The sequence below is a fragment of the Hippoglossus stenolepis genome, chromosome 19, assembly GCF_022539355.2.
Source record: "Hippoglossus stenolepis isolate QCI-W04-F060 chromosome 19, HSTE1.2, whole genome shotgun sequence".
Classification (NCBI taxonomy): Eukaryota; Metazoa; Chordata; class Actinopteri; order Pleuronectiformes; family Pleuronectidae; genus Hippoglossus; species Hippoglossus stenolepis.
The window spans coordinates 10,284,980-10,300,486 of record NC_061501.1 but is presented as its reverse complement, the minus strand read 5'-3'; the positions used below and the strand labels follow the sequence as shown (position 1 = coordinate 10,300,486).

The window sequence follows — 15,507 nt, the reverse complement described above, 5'->3', positions numbered from 1 at the left end:
ATACGTTTAAAGGGACGTTTAATGTAAATATCTTCTTCTACAAACATTATTTTTGTTTGTGCATCCTAAACTGTGAGTTTTGTGTTTGTCAGTGACTCTCCTCACCTGCTCTACCTGTTGGAGTTGACATGGACGGACGCCAAGCTGATCCTCCAGATCATGTGTGAGCTCAACGTGCTGCCGCTGGCTCTGCAGATCACCAACATCGCCGGCAATGTCATGGTAACATTCAGCAAAACTGTTTCATATTTCTGATTTCATCACACCAGACTATTAGTAACTCAATGAGATAACAGTTAACATTGCACTTCACAGTCTTGAAGTTAACATCCAAAAAGCAGACACACTTAAAATACCTCTACCTTAAATCATTGAGGGATGAGCTTGAGAGAATATTTGGCCCCACAAAGTGAAAACGTCTGTACCATCAACATTATTATTTGAAATGTTCGTGACAAAAGACAGAAGGATAGATAGTCGCAGAGGTTTAAAAACTTTAGTCGGCAACTTTTGTTTTGTTTTTTATGTGCAGTCAGAAGCAGAAGAGTTTGTGACATAAGAAAGACTTTGTTCTTGTGAATGATTAGAAACGATTTTAGACTTAAAGCCTTTTCTAAAACTTAGTTTCTGTTTGTTGTGATCAAGCCATGTATTTTACGGAGAGAATTTTGGAAAGAAAAAAAGATCCATCACTGCTAAAGTTTACTTCTGGCTTAAGTCTGGTATATAAGTTTTTTCTTTTCCTTTTCCAATCACCTGATTTTCTTCCTGCTTCTCTCTGCAGTCTCGTACTTTGATGGGCGGTCGCTCTGAGAGGAATGAGTTCCTGTTGCTTCATGCCTTCCATGAGAAAAATTACATCGTCCCGGACAAACCCTCCTTCAAAAAGGCCCAGCTGGCGATGGTAGAGACGCACAAACACACAGATTTCTCTTTTTCAATGTACAATCATGTGACCAGGCTTTCTTGCCTTTTTCCCCTTTTTGTTCCTCTGTCCCAGGTCGATGGAGAGGATGATATGGATGCAGGGAAAAACAAGCGGAAGAAGAAGGCAGCCTATGCTGGAGGTCTAGTGCTGGATCCTAAAGTTGGTAAGAACATGTTGGAAATCTTTGCAAATTTTTGTTGCTCTTATGTATCTGTGTGTTTTCTTCTTTCTGTAACCGCCCTCCATCTCTTTTCTTTAGGTTTCTATGATAAGTTTGTGCTGCTGCTCGACTTCAACAGCCTGTATCCCTCAATCATCCAGGAGTTCAACATCTGCTTCACCACTGTGCAGAGGGAAGCTCACAACACCCGGAAGAAGAACGAGGTCTGTCAGTTACTTCTTCACATGTTTACTACACATGATTTATTCATGCAAACACGTGGGTGGCTCAAGATCCATGTCACCAGCCTCCATTTCCTTTCTCTGTTTTAATTCCTGTTGTCGTGGTTCTAGGTGAACGAGCCAGAGGAGATTCCCGAGGTTCCAGATTCCACCCTGGAAATGGGAATCCTGCCAAAGGAAATCAGGAAGCTGGTTGAGCGGAGAAAACAAGTGAAACAGCTGATGAAACAGCAAGACATCAACCCGGACCTTTACCTGCAGGTACACATGCAATTATTCATACAGTCAAACACAAACATACACATGACACTGTCACTCTCGCTGTTTTCTAGACAGAGCATGTGTGATTATCTTGCTATAGCAGAACAAATGAGTATGGGAGGTATAGAACGAGGTTTGTCCGCTAGTTGATTGATGTTCGATGGCGTCATTCTCTTGGATGAATAAGATTATGACTTTGAGATGTGCGTCGGCTTGTATCTGTTTGGCCAAACATAACTCTGGTTAACGGTTCCTCAGTACGACATCCGTCAGAAGGCTCTGAAGCTGACGGCTAACAGCATGTACGGCTGCCTGGGATTCAGCTTCAGCCGTTTCTACGCCAAGCCACTCGCTGCCCTGGTCACACACAAGGGTCGAGAGGTGAGTGGAACACTGACACACACACATATGCACATTGATTAAGGACTGTGGCCATTACAGATGCCAAAGTCTTTAATTGTCATGCCTCTGAAAGCAAATGCACATAAACAAGCTGAACTAAAAGAAGATAAGACATATAGTTATTGATCCCTGTAGGACAAATTCAATTTGACACAGCAGCACTAAAAATAGTAGCTCAAGGGAAAACATGCTAAGAAATAACATAGGAATAGAAACAGAATCCAAAATACATACGATAAATAGAAATATATATATATATATATATGTATGTATGTATGTATGTATGTATGTATGTACAATAAAATATAGACTAATTCTATACAAGTGCAATATGTCTGTTGTATAAGTACATAAGCTTATGGTTAAACACAGAGCAGATCTTACAAAAGCTCATACACTCAGACTGTGATTTAAATCTCTGGTCTTCACAATTAATCAACAGTAGAGTGCAGTAGAAGTCAAAACAGTTCAATTCTTATCCACAAGGTGGCACTGCTACATCAGAATCCACACATGCACGGCTCCCTCCTCTGTTCCATTTTGTTCCAGACTTTTTCTTCCTCATCTCGTGTTTCTTTTTTTCTTTTTCTCCTGTCTCACATTTGTCATTCGCTCTCTCTCTCCACTAAATAATTTCTTCCTCTCTCGCCCTTCCCTCCTCTAAATATGATTAATCCTTCTTCAAGTTCATTTTGTCAGAATAAGAGGCCTGCTCTCGTGTCTGTGATATCAATAGTCCTGTGTGAGTGTTTTCCAGTAACAAAATACCACACACACACACACTCTGAACACTCACTCTCCCCATGTAAAGTCTGTTTGTGTAATGACTCCGGTCAACACGCACGAATGGAACAACGTGGGCGTGCGCGCTCGATAAACTGGTGCGAAGCGGCGTGTGTGCTGCATGACATAAACGGCTAAACCTGGTATTGTAACCGAGCACCACGCACACTCTCTCTCTCTCTCCCACCTCGTCAGTGGTTGTACTCATGTTCTTTTAATGAGCTCTAACAGTACACATCCTCAGCAGAGGCGTCAGGCTTTGCCTCAGGGGACTCCTTCATTAAGATCCCTTTACACACTCATTGTGTTCCCTAATGGAGGGCAGGGCAGCTGTGTGTGTGTGTGTGTGTGTGTGTGTGTGTGTGTGTGTGTGTGTGTGTGTTTTTGTCAGTCAGTTTGTGCCTGCAGTCATGCTTGTTAGGCTGACAGAGCTACATTGTAAAAGGTGTGTTTTTTATTTGCTGGTACAGGTGGGAGTTTCTCTCACCCCAGACTGCCAGAGGTGCATGTGTTAATTACACTTCACCTCCTTCTTGCTTAATTTCCTCTAAGAAGCATAAACAGGAAGTGAGTTTCTCTCTCATCATCTGAAATGGTGAGATTTTTGCACATTGTTTGTGCAGTTGTGTTAAACCAAATAATTTGGAAACATAATTTAAATCAGTTTGTAAATGGCACAAAAGAAAATGTAATTTAATTCTCATGTCAGTTAAAAAACTTCCTTTAAGATTAAGGACTCAACAAATATGTAGCGATTTTTCCCAATTCTCAAGATATAGATTGCTGAAATAATCTTTTGTAAAACTTCAACCAAAATAATAATTAGCTTCTAAAATAAAGTTAGGGTTTGTAAGTGGTAAAAGTTTGGGATCAAATCATGAAATGTGTAAAGACTTTCCCAGGAAAGTGATTTGTTAAAAGAACAAGTTGGCAATTTTCTGGATTTTTATTATTTTCAACAAATCCAATGAGAACAACAAAACTACCTCAGTCCCAGACCTTTGCTGTTTCACTTCTTAAATTAAAAAAGCTGAATAATTCCCTTAAATTTTGAGACATTGTAGTTTGAGGAAATGTAACTGAAACAGGAACGTATTGTGGAATATTTCAGCTCTGGTTGCTTTAGTAGGTAATTCTGTGATATTAAACACCACCAGTCTTTTTAGGTTTTATTAGAAATAACCTTCCCAGTGTGCTGAGGCCTCTGTAAACTAACTGTATTCCATTAGGACTTCACTTCCCTGGTAAGTTGCACACAGTGGCGAGTGAAATGACATGATTGGAGACACGTGCATCGTAAGGTTATCAGTCACATCTGAAGTCACGGTGTGCACACGGTTCACAGCACCGACTTGCTGAGGTAGCGGGAGAATCCACTTTGCACAATGTTAGAGTTTTGTTTACTTTGTATCTATGATGCATCTATTTTTACCTCTGGCTGTATGTAGATCACAGCCTCAACACAACCAGGGACAGGGACACCTCTCTAAATAATGTGTTGTTGAAGTTAATTTAAGACAATTAATAATTAAACTCCTAGAATTAAGTTAAATTTGTACATATCTGTGATTCAACTGTTCAAATTAGTGACAACATCTATTAATGTTTTTACATTGAATTACATTTACATGATTCTACCAAGTATCAAATCCTGGTTTATAGTTTCATGAGGCTTCGGCGTCATTGTTTTCCTGATCTGGACGGACAAAACTAAAATAAATCTTTTTAGAATGTGGATTTAGAACGTGAAGTGCTCCCAGTACATGAGCCATCACTTATCACACGTACCCTGGAGGTGGTTTGGTTCAACACTTTGAACAAAACTGAGCTGTTTTATTGACTCTGTATCGGGCGCTGAAGTTTAATGACCGCCAGCCAAGTGGTTCTTGGTAGTTTCCGACTGCGGCGAGCCAGGGAGGCCAGCTGGCATTTATAGCCGGGTTTCTAGTGTATTTGTGGGTATTGCCATTTGCACCCCCGCCCCCATTTTAATCGTCACATTTGCACTCAACTTTCATATCATGATTTAAGAGGCTTTTTATATTTATAATTGTAACACGCGCACTAACCACTACTCGGTAGCCGACATAAATCCACCCTCCCCGCCCCTCGCCGCATTCCCTTCATCTGTATGGACGAGTGTTCGGCTGAATGCGCGTGTGTTCTTGGCTTAGCTCTCACCTTTCTCTCACTCTCATTTTAAATTGAGGCCTTAACCCCCTGTGGCACAACGGGTCAGGCCAGGGACCACAGTGGTGTGTCAGCCCGCGGCGGGTTTCAGACGGGAAGGCTCAGAAGGGGATGACAGACCCTTGGCTGTGGCTCTTCTGATCAGATTTGCCAAGTTAAGAGCGGAAAACCCCCACTTACCCCCTTCCCCACGACTCATATACAAGTTCCTTGAGTATGTCTTTTATCCGTGTGTGTCTCTCTGTGTGTGTGTGTGTGTCTTTGACTGTGTGTTAATGCCCATCCGTGAATGTGCACAAGTGCTACTGGCCGAACTCTGCCCTTTGTCGGGGAGACCATTTGTTGTGGCCCTCCTCTGTCCTGGTATGTGTGGGTATTAAGGGGGGGATGATGGGTATTAAGAGGAAGGTGAAGGTTTAGGATTACACAGGCGAGGGTTCACCACAGATTGATGTCCCCCTCAACCCCTCTGCGTTATTTTGGGTTCTTTTGTATGTTCGCCAGAGAACGGTTGGGTGCAGAGGAACACATCTATGACTCACAGACAACTCGCACACATGTGTATGTTCAATAGGCTGAAAGATGCATTTGTCACACCAGTAAGACTCACTGTCCACTGAAGAGTGGCTGCTGACTCCCTGACATCATCCCACGGTTTCACCTGACACGGGATAAAGAGGATTTTCTATAAGTGTCTAATAATGGAGCCCATCGTCTATTGTCTGATAACGAATCAGCCTCTGGGGGCAATGGGGTTATTCTTTTGGGGCTTCTGGAGTAGAGGGCGGATATCCGGACCAAGGCTCTATACATTGAGTAGTTTCTTTTATCACACAAGTCAAAGGTTTCTCTACACAAAACACAAACAACAATACTTTTTGCAGATTTGTTTAGATCCAGACAATATTTTGGGGCTAATCTCTAGCTGCATATGAATGCAGATAAATATAAATAACATTAACCAATGCATTTCACTGGATGTGTTCCACCTCTTTAGCTCTCCACATGGACTGTTTACCTGCGCTCAGCCAAAATCTTCTTAAACATAATTGGTCTAATCAGAAACCACAAGGCTCCCTGCCTCCAGATTCTTCGTGTTAACTTGTAGAATCTGTGGCTAGATTTAGAATCATGAAGGAAAAACTCTGCTGCATTTAGCTGGTTATTGCCTGGTTATTTGTGGTTATTGGCAGGTTATTGGTGTTAATTTCACATCCTGGGGCCTAATATTACTTGCCACAGCAAACAGGGGTGTCTGTTACCAGTCAAGGGCACCACAACAGCTGCCACACCACCATGATTTTGTTTTAAAAAATCACGAACCTTCCCTTGTCACCACAAACAAAATGTGTGCGTGTGTGTTGGTGTTTATGTCCTCTAAACGAGTGATGTTAACAACAGGCTGGTGGAAGCCGCTGATTGTTGCGGAACGCAGATTGGTTTGACTTTTGACCCTTTTGCCAGCAAACCTGACAACCATTAGCAGGTGTGTGTGGATGGAGGATGACTCCCGATGGCCATTCTCCTGTAATTGAGTCTCTGTCCTTGTGTTTAAAAACAGCCTGACAGGAGCTCGTAGTTGACATTATTGGACGGCATGCAGAGTGAAGAATAGAAGTGGGCTTGGGTGACAGAGCAGAGGGTGTGGAGAGGTCAAAGTTTGGTTGAGGTTAAACCTCTATTTGTACGTGTGTATGCGGGTGTAATGAAGTCTGAGTAAATATTGTTGTCCCCCTTTTAGGTAGCGTTTCATTCTTCTCGTCCCAAGAACCACAAATCATTTTACCCGTCTCGGACACAGGAATACCTCGACCACCCCCATCATGTCTGCGCGTCCGTCTGCTCGACTACAGGCTGCGATGGTTGTGCAAGGAAATATTGTTGCCCTTGTTTCTTTAATGCAGGGTTTCAATCGCCGCTGCTGTCCCAGAATCACTGGGGTCACTTTTTTTTACATTTTCCTAAATTAGACGTAAGAATACATAAGCCCCCCCCCCCTTACAATGGTGTGTCTGCACATGCATGTGTACACGCTCGTGTCTGGGGAAATGAGGGCTGCATGTTTCCATGGTCCTGTAGTCCGCTTAAAGAGCTGGCTTTGCTCTTGATAGGCGGGGACTTAACAAATAGTCACATGGGAGCGTCGCTGCTATTTTGGCTACATTAGCTTGTCTGTGAGGGCTGACAGTGGACAGGACAGGGTTTCAGAATCCAAACTGCGACTTTGGTAACACCTACTAATGAGGCCATGTGAGACTGGGCTAATGACAGGGATTATAATTGATAATGGATTGATCTGACATCTGCTGTCTTTATCAGGGCTACTGATAGGGCTGGATAAGAGGATAATTAGTAAATGGTTTAAGCTGACCTGGCACAGAAGTGGTGCACATGTACAGTTCTATTGAAATCTTTAAGTTTCTTGATTTATGACCTGATAGACTTGATGCTCTGATCTTCACTTCATTGCATGGATGGTAAATGCATCAGGAAGATGTCACAGCGTGGAGCTTCAAGTTTCATTTGGTTTGGCGTTAAAGCCTTAATTACCATATTTTAAAGCCACTGATGCATATTTTAAGGAAATTTCCCGACTGATTATAAATGTTAAGAGAATTTTTGCAGAGGAGAAATAGGCCTCTTTTGACAGTTTTAGCCCTTTAAAGTCTATAAATAAGTCTAGGTGATGGGATGATATATATTTTGTAACGTCTATCGTTTCAAAGAATTTTCTATTCATTTTGTTGTGCTGGAGAATGCTTTTGTCATTAATGGCACTTTGAGCCTTTCTTCCACACGGCAAAGAGGCAAAAACACAGATGAGAGAGTCCACGACTCAGAACTTTATAATTCCAAACTGGAGAAGAACTTCGATCTGTGGATGCGAAACATGTTCATCGATGTAAATTGATTATGAAAAGTGTCATGGACCAGAAAACTGAACGTTTCCAATTATGACACTGACAGGTCCCCACAACAGACTCAAAACATCACTAACCTGTTAAACCACCCACACAAAACTTGGGTAAGACTGTATGAAGAGAGTCGGCGGTCTTAATATAAACAATCATAAAGAGAGAAGGAGATAACAGCAGCTGTTACAGCGCACATCTGCAAAGACATTTGAGTTCTTGATCACATATATTATTGCAGGAAGTTCCTTCACATCATATTTTACTTTTTTAAAACAAGATTTGGGTCGTCTGACAAATTAGTTTCCGTAATTGGTCAATGGCAAAAATACAAGCATTCTAGGACATTTAAAACTGAAACTATTGGAAGTATCATATTTTTAATTGGATTGTTGTCACTGTCTAGTCATTTTCGATGAATGCCAGCATTCGGGATCTGCACCGGTTGTGTTAAATCAGACGCAGCTTTAAAACAGATTGACCCTCCCTGCAGCAGCTATGAGGACACAGCCATGGCATCTGCCAGGGCAGGTGTGTGTGTGTGTGTGTGTGTGTGCGTGCGTGTTTGCAATCGTGCATTTTCTTTATTCAAATCTCCTGCATCTTTTTTTGTGACATCGTGTTAGTGAGAGAGTGATTTGTCTGTGCGTGCATACTCATGCGCGTCGTGTACGTGTTGTGCGTACAACGGCTCCTGAGCTCTGACAGTGGTGTGTTCCTCCACAGGTGCTATTTCAGTCGGCCGACTGTCATCCCAAAATGCTTTTCAGCTGAGTGCTTTTCAAAACAATCGTCACTGGTGCCCCAGGCTCTTTTTACAAGGGCCCTCTGCCACACTGAGGTTTAACATGCCGCCTCTGATCTGCTGATCAGCGTGTGTGTGTGTGTGTGTGTGTGTGTGTGTGTGTGTGTGTGTGTGTGTGGGGTGTGGGTGGGTGGGGTCAGAATGGGAGACCGAGGGTGGACGTGGATGCCCTTTTCTCCTCTTTTCATTTTGTCTGTATCATCTTTATTGCTTCCTCTCCCTATTTAAACAATTTGTCACTCAGCCAAACAGGTCAATTACGACTAATATTATTTGAAATGTCAACTTGGCAAAAGAAAAGAGATTTTGTTGCAGAGGTGTTGGAAGTGGATTGAAATAAAAGAATATATGAGAGCGACATGACAACAAAACACGTAGATGCCTAATAGATGAGGCCAACGAATCGCTGAACAACAGCTGTGAAAAGGCGGATATCACAACGAGGCTGAACCACTTATCAATTAGAATGACAGGGTGCAATAACTCCCGGCTAATGGGCACACAGGTGCACATGCAAAGACATGAGACATGGTTAAAAGCACAAATTTGCAAGCTGTGAAAAAAGCCATCGGGCAAATGCAGATTTCTCCTGTTGCTTAATGGCTCTGGAAAATATCAAATCTAATCCGTTTCGCTAATCTCTCCTGAAAGTCTAGATTTGGGTTTATGCACAGACTGGAAGAGATCTGTTTTATATCATGGACTTGTGCCCAACTACATATTTTTCCAACACTGGCAGGAGCAGGTGCCCTAAAGTGGGTTTCCCCAAGAAACGAGGCGGATTGTTGGATGCATTGTGTTTTTTCTAAATGGGAATTATTAATTTCAACTGTAAAACAATGCAAATCGGTTTAAATCCAGAGTCCACTACACTTGTGTGTTTGGCCCAAAACTGGTGAGGCTGCTGCTCTGACTAGTGTTACTATCACATAATCTAGAAGGTATAAAGGGCATGTAAGGATATTTTCCTCCTGGCTGGTGTGAGACAGAGTTAACTGTTAAAAACGTTTATTCTTCCAAACACACGTATTGTTGTTTGTGGTGTGAAAGCAAAACAGACCACAATATTTTATCATGGGGAATGTGTGATAATACAGAAAATTCAAACCCTCAACTACTATCAAATTGATATTTGATTGTCAAGGAAGCAATGATTTTAACAAACCCACATGGTTCCATGTTGATATCATGAGGGAGGATGTCAAACCAGGATAATTCTTCTCTTCTGTCCACACCAAATTAACCAAACTACAGGTACAGCAGCTCCCTAATTGTTTATCGTTTTCTTGATGCAATTAGTTTTAATGAAGTAGTTAACGAAACAAACCTAAATAAATATAACGACAGGCTTGTTTTTCATTAGTACAATGGTGCATGCTAGAGAAAAGACATCTTCCTGTTCTCCCTCCTTGTCTTACGTTTCTTTATTGTTCAGTGCCAGTCCTTCAAAAAAGTACATTTCTGTAAAATACCTCAGATATAGACATATCGGGCAATAAATGTGTTTTAAAAAATGTTTCAGTGATTCCTAAGTTTGAAAAAGAAATGTAATTAAATGTTAACTTGACATGGACATAAACATAAAAAGTGATTAACTTCATATCTTACGTTTTATGTTTAAGGAAATAAACACTGAACATGAAGTTTTCATATTTGTCCATGTAGGCAACCGTAAGCAGTGATATGTCTGAAATTTTAATTGGCCACCCCTTGCAGTTTCATTTCCTGTCAGGCAACTAATTGGTTGATTGACTAATGCGAATATGAAACAAGCAGCTGTTTTACAGAAGACAATGACACTATTAGTGTCTTAACAAGTTCTCTCTCAGGCCTTTTCAGTTTTTTCGGTATGAGAGGAATTCACTGTGGTGACTGGTGCAGTCATCAGAGGGAAAACATACACACTCTTTCTACCCCCGGGGATATGTGTTTGCATTGGTCCATATAATATCTGTGTGGTTGGTATGTGTATAAAGATGAGCGCACGCACACATACATATACACACACACACACGCACACGCACACACACACCAGCAGTTGCACACATTCCAGCGTCATGGTCAAATGACTTGTCTTTCACATGGTTCATTCCTTGATGCAGTTTGTCCTGCTGGAAGTGACAGCATATGGAAAACCTGTCTAAATGAGTCCACACATCAATTACATCAACACCTTCTCACCTCACTCATCCTCCCTTCTCGCCGCACTTTGCTCTCACTCTGTCTTCTCTACATCTCTCTATCCATCACTTCTGTGCACTTTGCTTTTGTTTCTCCGTCTTTTGTTTTTCCTCAGATCCTCCTCTTCTGTCTCGCTCTCCTTAAACCACTTCTCTCTGACTGCTCATCAACGTGAAAAGGAAATACTGAAGAGAGATTTCTCATCATAAAGAGTTAATTTTAACATAGATTTTCAAATTCAATATATGAGATAACAAAGTAGAAGGGGCGTTGAGACTGAACCCTGCTTTAAAACAATACAAGGGGCTGCGTTGGTCGAGGTGTGATGTCTCAGTCCAGGACGTCTGGCCTATGTAACAGATCTGTGAATCTGAAGTCTCATCAATTGTCTATGCATTCTATGAGATAGAATTTAATTAGTATCATTGGATTCTTGGATCATGACTTTAAAGATGCGACTGCATTTTTTTTGAATGAGTCTGCTACAGGCTGGATGTTTTTCCCATCTCCACACAGGGGCTCAGTCACAGTGACCATCTGGTTCTTGGTCACCTCTGTTACCAAGACCTTTCTCCCCCTCTTGCTCGAATTAGCTCTTTCAACCCCATGGCCTTAGTTTGGCAACCGGTCGAAAATCAATTAGGGTCGGAGGATGTCAGATGAGTAGGTGGTCCCTCATACAGTATGTGGTCCACAACGCATTTGCATTCAGCTCAGAGAATGTAGCCACAGACTACAAAACATCTTTGGTACCTTCACACCTCTATTTAGAGTTGTCCACTTGTGATCAAAGCACCTGAGATAGATGTTTACTGCAGGTATGAAGAGAGTTAAAGTGAATCTAGCGAAACGAAAGGCACCTAAGATTAATTTCAAGTCTCATATCAAAGTGTCTGAATACTAGTCCTTGTCAATAAGTTAGCAAACAATTCTTAAATTCTGATTTAATTTAATTTAATTTAAGGAGAAAAAAAGGATGCAGCATAACAAAATGTGGAAAAATTAAGGATTCTGCATTCGGTCAAATATGGATTCTCTTCTGTTCCTTTTTTTCGCTCAGTCCCTTCTATTTATCTACCTCTCTTCTTCTTATTTCTAGATGTTGAATAAAATACTCTTACATCTACGAAAAGTAGCCGTGATCTAAATTTACACCTGGAAGGAAAAAGCATTTTCATACATGATTTGAAAGCTTCACTAAAATGTAGTAATCTTTTCACTGAAAATGTCGGTAAAACCATCATATTAGACGTCACAAATTACAGCGGTAGAGTCGCATTTGGTTTTAAGAATTATCGACATGTACCCTCAATCTTACTAAGTCCTGAGAATTATTTCATATCCTTCTTTCCCTCCTCGTCTTCCTCTCCTAAACCAGTGTGAGTCAGTTTAGTCGATTCGTCTGCATAAAAGCTTAGCAGCACATTTCAGGGTGTATGTGCTCAGGCCAAAATCTGTGTGTGTGTGTTTGTGGTGAGACCTTGACCTTGACTGCAGTCCCTAATGGAGATGGCTGTTCTGTGAATGAGTCAAACCCCCCCCTTGCCGTACAGCAGTATCGAGCAGCCCATAAAGCATGCTGGAGTCCCACTCTGGTTTCAGTGGAACGCCGTCCCCCCCCCACACAATTCCATTGCTGCCTAACCCCGCCCCCTCCTGACACTCTGAAATAGCCACGTCCTTGTCCCGACGCTGAGCACAGTGCGAGTCGGGGTGTGTATATATGCGGCTGTGGTTGATTGAGGAGCAGATTGCTGGTGACAGGTCACACTGCGTTCCGTCCCTCCGACCCCCCAGATTAGCGACCCAGAGCCCCCACCCAACTCTCCACTCCTCTGGGCCCCCACCTGTTAGGATCCCTCTGCTGCTCAGATCTCTCCCTCTTTCACACACACACACACACACACACACACACACACACACACACACACACACACACACACACACACACACACACACACGCGGTGGACAACCTGCGTTAACAGAATTCTCTTATTTGTCTGTCACTCTCTCTGCGGGTGATAAAGGCCATTACGAGTCATTAAGAAGTGTGTGTGTGGGGGGGGGGGGATTGAAAAGACTCCTGTCACAGCACACTCTCATAATTGCCCTCTTCGCCAATTATCCCCCATTTAAAAGCAAGTCACCTGCTCTGCTCTCATGTCCACACAAATTCATGCATACACACCACTCACACACACACACACACACACACACACACACACACACACACAATCACCCAACAAATAACATAGAAACATAATCTTTGTTTGTTTGTTTACTGTGTATTTGCTGCAATGCATTTTGTAGTTGACATTTACATCCATTCATGCTGTTGTGTTTGCTTTTCTCTTTTTAGATTCTGATGAACACAAAAGACCTGGTTCAGAAGGTGAGATATCAACAAGCCTTCAATTGTTGTTCACTGAAAAGGGTTTGGAGCAATATGACCTAAAACCTTTAATCGCTTGTGACCTAGATGAATCTGGAAGTCATCTACGGAGACACGGACTCAATTATGATCAACACCAACAGCCGGTCTTTGGAGGAGGTGTTCAAACTCGGCAATAAGGTCCGTTTGTGAATGTCTTTGACTGTGACTCATTGTTTTCGCCACATATCTACCCGGCAATCTATAAAAATTTACATTTCTTATGTTCATTACTTCCAGGTAAAAGCCGAAGTGAACAAGCTCTACAAACTGCTGGAGATTGACATCGACGGCGTGTTTAAGTCCCTCTTACTGCTGAAGAAGAAGAAATACGCAGCCTTGGTTGTGGAGAATCACGGCGAAGGACAGTACACCGTCAAGCAGGAGCTCAAAGGGTTGGATATTGTCCGCAGAGATTGGTGTGACCTGGCCAAGGAATGTGGAAAGTACGTTGGATATACCAAACTTTAATAGGCATCCATCCATCCATTGTCTATATCACTTATCCTTTGAGGGTCGTGGGGGGAGCTGGAGCCAAACCCAGTTGCCATTTGACGATCTATTTATTAAACATTACAGCAGAAATACTCCCTCTGCATGATAAAATCCTCTTTTCTCCTCTCCCAGCTATGTGATTGGTCAGATCTTGTCGGACCTGAGCCGTGACATCATTGTGGAGAACATCCAGAAACACCTGGTGGAGACGGGAGAGAAGGTAGCAGATGGAACCATACCTCTGAACCAGTATGAGATAAACAAGGTGAGGACTTTCTTAAAAAACACTCTGTCATGTGAATGTGGGAACAAATCAACACAACTCAAGTGAGGCTCTGCCTATAGGAAGCCATCCTTACTGTATTGTCTCCTCTTGATGGTAATTTTTGTCCTTTCTCCTCCTCCTTCAGGCACTGACTAAAGATCCTCAGGACTATCCAGACAAGAAGAGCCTCCCTCACGTCCACGTGGCTCTATGGATGAACTCTCAGGGCGGACGGGTCAAAGCTGGAGATACAGTCTCTTACATCATCTGTAAGGTGTGTGCATACAAAAGAGATGTGAATATGTTCCTTGAAGACACTGGTTCAGAATTTGTTTCAGGGGTTTTATCATTTACCTGATCGTGAACACCTGTATTTGAGGTTCCACGGATACTTCTGTGTGTACGAACCTACAGTGTGAGGTACAATCTACCACTGAAACCACTGCGTATCTTGTTTTTATCCCCCAGGATGGCTCCACACTCGCAGCCAGTCAAAGAGCCTACGCTTTAGAGCAACTCCAGAAGCAGGAGGGTCTCAGTCTGGACACTCAGTACTACCTGGCCCAGCAGATCCACCCTGTGGTGTCTCGCATCTGTGACCCCATTGAGGGCATTGACAGCGTGCTCATAGCCACGTGGCTGGGTAGGTTAATTACAGGTTATGAGAAACTGTAAAAGGCTTTAATTGTATTGAGAGTGGGCGGCCCGTCATCACTCAGGTGCTAGATCATGATTCAAAGTTTATCAGGTTTCTTTATGTCTTTAAAAACACGGGGGCGAAAGTTTTGAGTGAAAAGTTTTGACTTCAACTTGCAAAAAGCAACGGAATAAATGACATAACTGAATTTACATTTAAAGTTTAAACACAATTCATTTCTCTTGCTCTTTTATAAATACACTCTGTCCTTTCAAGTATTTGTGCGGTACAGATACTTCAGTGTGTTGCTACTAATCTCTCTTTATATGTTAGCATTAGAATTCTAATTCCGATGTTTAATGGTCCATTGACAGCTGAGACATCCAAACATAGGAACGATGTCATGCCCGATATCGCAATGGTCCAATAAAAGTACAAAATAGATGTCTCATTGTTGTTTAATGGTCATAAAAGTGGTTTGGCTCAGATGCCGGCTCTATTTTCCTCGTCTCTCATCGGCCCAGTCTGTCCATAAACATTTGTTCAAATTACTGTAGATTTATAAATGCCGTTGTCCTCGTCAGGTCTGGACCCCAGCCAGTTCCGGGCTCAGCAGCAGCACCAGAGAGAGGAGGAGGCTGACGGCACGCTGGGAGCTCCGGTCCAGCTGACTGATGAAGAGCGCTACAAAGACTGTGAGAGGTTCACTTTCACCTGCCCAGAGTGTGGCACTGACAACACCTACGACAACGTCTTTGAAGGAGCTGTAAGTAAACAGACATTACGCAAGTCCCCCAACGGTTCAACCTGTCCCA

General features: G+C 42.4%; 1 protein-coding gene across 1 annotated transcript in view; it reads left to right on the top strand.

Annotated features, from left to right (window-relative positions):
* pola1 (polymerase (DNA directed), alpha 1) overlaps nt 1-15,507 on the top strand; it is a 48,149-nt gene that overhangs the window by 7,237 nt on the left and 25,405 nt on the right. Inside the window, exons 21-33 of the mRNA XM_035142997.2 lie at nt 93-222; nt 785-904; nt 1,001-1,091; nt 1,188-1,312; nt 1,442-1,591; nt 1,850-1,972; nt 13,224-13,256; nt 13,344-13,436; nt 13,536-13,741; nt 13,923-14,055; nt 14,201-14,329; nt 14,524-14,698; nt 15,277-15,458. Of these exons, the coding sequence (XP_034998888.2) occupies nt 93-222; nt 785-904; nt 1,001-1,091; nt 1,188-1,312; nt 1,442-1,591; nt 1,850-1,972; nt 13,224-13,256; nt 13,344-13,436; nt 13,536-13,741; nt 13,923-14,055; nt 14,201-14,329; nt 14,524-14,698; nt 15,277-15,458 (1,690 nt within the window). The remainder of the gene's footprint in view (nt 1-92; nt 223-784; nt 905-1,000; nt 1,092-1,187; nt 1,313-1,441; nt 1,592-1,849; nt 1,973-13,223; nt 13,257-13,343; nt 13,437-13,535; nt 13,742-13,922; nt 14,056-14,200; nt 14,330-14,523; nt 14,699-15,276; nt 15,459-15,507) is intronic.